The 4,078-nt window shown below is 58.3% G+C and overlaps 1 protein-coding gene across 1 annotated transcript in view; it reads left to right on the forward strand.

Annotated features, from left to right (window-relative positions):
- The window catches only part of BCKDK (branched chain ketoacid dehydrogenase kinase), a gene marked incomplete at its 5' end in the record, with an annotated part of 27,620 nt that extends 23,867 nt beyond the window's left edge, over window positions 1-3,753 (forward strand). The window contains 5 exons of the mRNA XM_014961975.1: window positions 139-228; window positions 1,474-1,635; window positions 1,720-2,207; window positions 2,725-3,089; window positions 3,503-3,753. Of these exons, the coding sequence (XP_014817461.1) occupies window positions 139-228; window positions 1,474-1,635; window positions 1,720-1,864 (397 nt within the window). The remainder of the gene's footprint in view (window positions 1-138; window positions 229-1,473; window positions 1,636-1,719; window positions 2,208-2,724; window positions 3,090-3,502) is intronic.
- Window positions 3,754-4,078: the final 325 nt, after the last annotated feature.

Genomic DNA, 4,078 nt, shown 5'->3' on the forward strand with positions numbered 1-4,078 from the left:
AGGGCGTGTAGGGTCTTGTGGGGTGGGTGTGGGGTCTATAGGGGATCTGTGGGGTCTTATGGGGTGGGAGAGGGGTCTATAGGGGGGTATATGGGGCCATAGGGGTCCGTAGGTGACCATCTCCATGGGGCGGCGCAGGGCGACGATGGAGTCCCACCTGGACACGCCCTACAACGTCCCCGACATCGTGGTGACCATCGCCAACAACGACATCGACCTCGTCATCCGGTACCGGGGGGTGTCACCGGGGGGGGCTGAGCTCCTGGAGGGTCCCCAGGGGGTCCCCACCGAGGGTCTCTGGGGGGTTCTCCATGGGGTCTTCATGGCCCCATGGATGGTCTTCGTGATGGGCCCATCAGGAGGTTCTCCATGGGGTCCCCATGGATGGTCCTCATGGTGTTCCCAAGATGGTCTCATCTAGGGAGGTTCTCCATGGTGTCCCCCCATCCCTGGTGTCCCCCCATCCCTGGTGTCCCCAAGGTGTTCTCATCTAGGGAGGTTCTCCATGGTGTCCCCCCATCCCTGGTGTCCCCAGAATGTTCTCATCTAGCGAGGGTTCTCCATGGTGTCCCCCCATCCCTGGTGTCCCCAAGGTGTTCTCATCTAGGGAGGTTCTCCATGGTGTCCCCATATCCCTGGTGTCCCCAAGGTGTTCTCATCTAGTGAGGGTTCTCCATGGTGTCCCCCCATCCCTGGTGTCCCCCAAATGTTCTCATCTACTGGGGTTCTCCATGGTGTCCCCCCATCCCTGGTGTCCCCAAGGTGTTCTCATCTAGCGAGGGTTCTCCATGGTGTCCCCCCATCCCTGGTGTCCCCAAGGTGTTCTCATCTAGCGAGGGTTCTCCATGGTGTCCCCCCATCCCTGGTGTCCCCAAATGTTCCCATCTAGGGGGGTTCTCCATGGTGTCCCCAAGATGTTCTCATCTAGGGGGGTTCTCCATGGTGTCCCCAAGGTGTTCTCATCTACTGGGGTTCTCCATGGTGTCCCCCCATCCCTGGTGTCCCCATAGATGGTTCTCCGTGGTGTCCCCCCATCCCTGGTGTCCCCAAAATGTTCTCATCTAGGGAGGGTTCTCCATGGTGTCCCCAAGGTGTTCTCATCTACTGGGGTTCTCCATGGTGTCCCCCCATCCCTGGTGTCCCCATAGATGGTTCTCCGTGGTGTCCCCCCATCCCTGGTGTCCCCAAAATGTTCTCATCTAGGGAGGGTTCTCCATGGTGTCCCCAAGATGTTCTCATCTAGGGAGGTTCTCCATGGTGTCCCCCCATCCCTGGTGTCCCCAAGGTGTTCTCATCTAGCAAGGGTTCTCCATGGTGTCCCCAAGATGTTCTCATCTAGGGGGTTCTCCATGGTGTCCCCCCATCCCTGGTGTCCCCAAGATGTTCTCATCTAGCGAGGGTTCTCCATGGTGTCCCCATGGATGGTCCCCACGCCCATCCCCAAGACCCCTGAGGTGTCCCCACCCCCCCCAGGATCTCCGACCGGGGCGGTGGGATCCCCCACGACCTGCTGGACAAGGTGACCGAGTACCACTTCAGCACGGCCGAGGCCAGCGCCCAGGACCCACGTTTGGGGGGTCCCTTCCGTAACCTCCTGGACCTCAGCAACAGCGGCCAGGCCTGCCCCATGCACGGGTACGTCCCTTACGGAGGGCCACCAAGGAGAGGTTCCTCTGAAGCTTTCGGGGACCTCCTGGTTGACCCACGGCCGCCCCACAGGTTCGGGTTCGGGTTGCCCACCTCCCGGGCCTACGCCGAGTACTTGGGGGGCTCCCTCTGCCTCCAGTCCCTGCAGGGGGTGGGCACCGACGTCTACCTGCGCCTACGTCACATCGATGGCAAGGGGGAGAGCTTCCGGATCTAGGGGGGACACCTGGACGTCTGGGAGACCCCCGCCCCACCGCCTGGAGACCCCCACGTTGGACGTTCAACCTCACGGAGGTCAAGGTTCTTCTGGAGAACCCCCAAAGATTGGACGTTCCTGGATGTGGAGGTCAAGGTTCTCCTGGAGAACCTCCCCATGGTGGACATCCAGCATCGTGGAGGTCAAGGTTCTTCTGGAGAACCTCCCCACGTTGATCATCCGGCATCGTGGGGGTCAAGGTTCTTCTGGAGAACCTCCCACGTTGATCATCCAGCATCGTGGAGGCCAAGGTTCTTCTGGAGAACCCCCCAACATTGGACGGCCATCGTTCATGGAGGCCAAGGTTCTTCTGGAGAACCTCCAAAGATTGGACATTCATGGTTGTGGAGGTCAAGGTTCTTCTGGAGAACCTCCTCATGTTGGACATCCAGCATCGTGGGGGTCAAGGTTCTTCTGGAGAACCTCCAACGTCGAACATCCGGCGTCGTGGAGGTCAAGGTTCTTGAGAACCCCCCAACGTTGGATGGCCATCGTTTATGGAGGCCAAGGTTCTTCTGGAGAACCTCCAAAGATTGGACATTCATGGTTGTGGAGGTCAAGGTTCTTCTGGAGAACCTCCTCATGTTGGACATCCAGCATCGTGGAGGTCAAAGTTCTTCTGGAGAACCTCCCCACGTTGATCATCCGGCATCGTGGGGGTCAAGGTTCTTCTGGAGAACCTCCCCACGTTGAACATCCAGCATCGTGGAGGTCAAGGTTCTTCTGGAGAACCTCCCCATGTTGCACATCTAGCATTGTGGAGGTCAAGGTTCTTCTGGAGAACCCTCCAACGTTGGACATCCGGCATCGTGGAGGTCAAGGTTCTTCTGGAGAACCTCCCACTGATGGATGTTCGTCATCGTGGAGGTGAAGGTCCTCCTGGAGAACACCCCCATGTTGGACATTGAGCATCATGGAGATCGAGGTGCTCCTGGAGAACGCCCACTTTGGACGTTCATCATCGTCATGGAGGTCAAGGTTCTTCTGGGGAACCTCCCCGTGTTGGACATCCATCATCTTGGAGGTCAAGGTTCTTCTGAAGAACACCCTCCCCACACACAAGTTGGATGTTCACCATCACGGAGGTCAAGGTTCTGGAGAACCTCCCCATGTTTGATGTTCGTGGAGGTCGAGGTCCTCCTGGAGAACCTCCCAACGTTGGACACTGAGCATCATGGAGATCGAGGTGCTCCTGGAGAACCCCTGTTGCACATCTAGCATTGTGGAGGTCAAGGTTCTTCTGGAGAACCCTCCAACGTTGGACATCCGGCATCGTGGAGGTCAAGGTTCTTCTGGAGAACCTCCCACTGATGGATGTTCGTCATCGTGGAGGTGAAGGTCCTCCTGGAGAACACCCCCATGTTGGACATTGAGCATCATGGAGATCGAGGTGCTCCTGGAGAACGCCCACTTTGGACGTTCATCATCGTCATGGAGGTCAAGGTTCTTCTGGGGAACCTCCCCGTGTTGGACATCCATCATCTTGGAGGTCAAGGTTCTTCTGAAGAACACCCTCCCCACACACAAGTTGGATGTTCACCATCACGGAGGTCAAGGTTCTGGAGAACCTCCCCATGTTTGATGTTCATGGAGGTCGAGGTCCTCCTGGAGAACCCCAACGTTGGACGTTCGTCATCGTGGAGGTCGAGGTTCTTCTGGAGAACCCCAACGTTGGACGTTCATGGTCGTGGAGGTCAAGGTGCTCCCGGACACCTGGGTCCCTTGGACATGGGGGTGCCCCCCACCCAGGACATTGGGGTTCCTGACCCCCTCCCCCACCCCCTTTGGCTTCGTTAGGGCCCCCCTCGTTAGCGGGGCCCCGCCCTCATTAAAGCTGCAGACGGTGCCAAGGGCAGAGGGTTTATTGGGGTGTCCAGGATGGGGACAATGAGGAGGAGGAGGAGGAGGAGGAGAAGGGGGGAGGAAGGCTGAGGGGGTGCCCAGAAGCCCCATTTGGCCCATTTCTTGCCCCAAATCCATCTTCATCATCATCATCTTTTTCCTCAGGGCCTCCACCTTCCTCACCGTCCTTCTCCTGGTCTTCAGCCTCCTTGGGGTCTCCATCTTCATCACCCTCTTCTTCCTCGAGGTCACCTCAGTGTCACCTCCTTCCTCTTCCTCCCCAGGGTCTCCATCCTCCTCCTCACCATCACCTTCCTCCTCCTCAGGGCCTCC

The sequence above is a fragment of the Calidris pugnax genome, unplaced genomic scaffold, assembly GCF_001431845.1.
Source record: "Calidris pugnax isolate Ruff unplaced genomic scaffold, ASM143184v1 scaffold1076, whole genome shotgun sequence".
Lineage (NCBI taxonomy): Eukaryota > Metazoa > Chordata > Aves > Charadriiformes > Scolopacidae > Calidris > Calidris pugnax.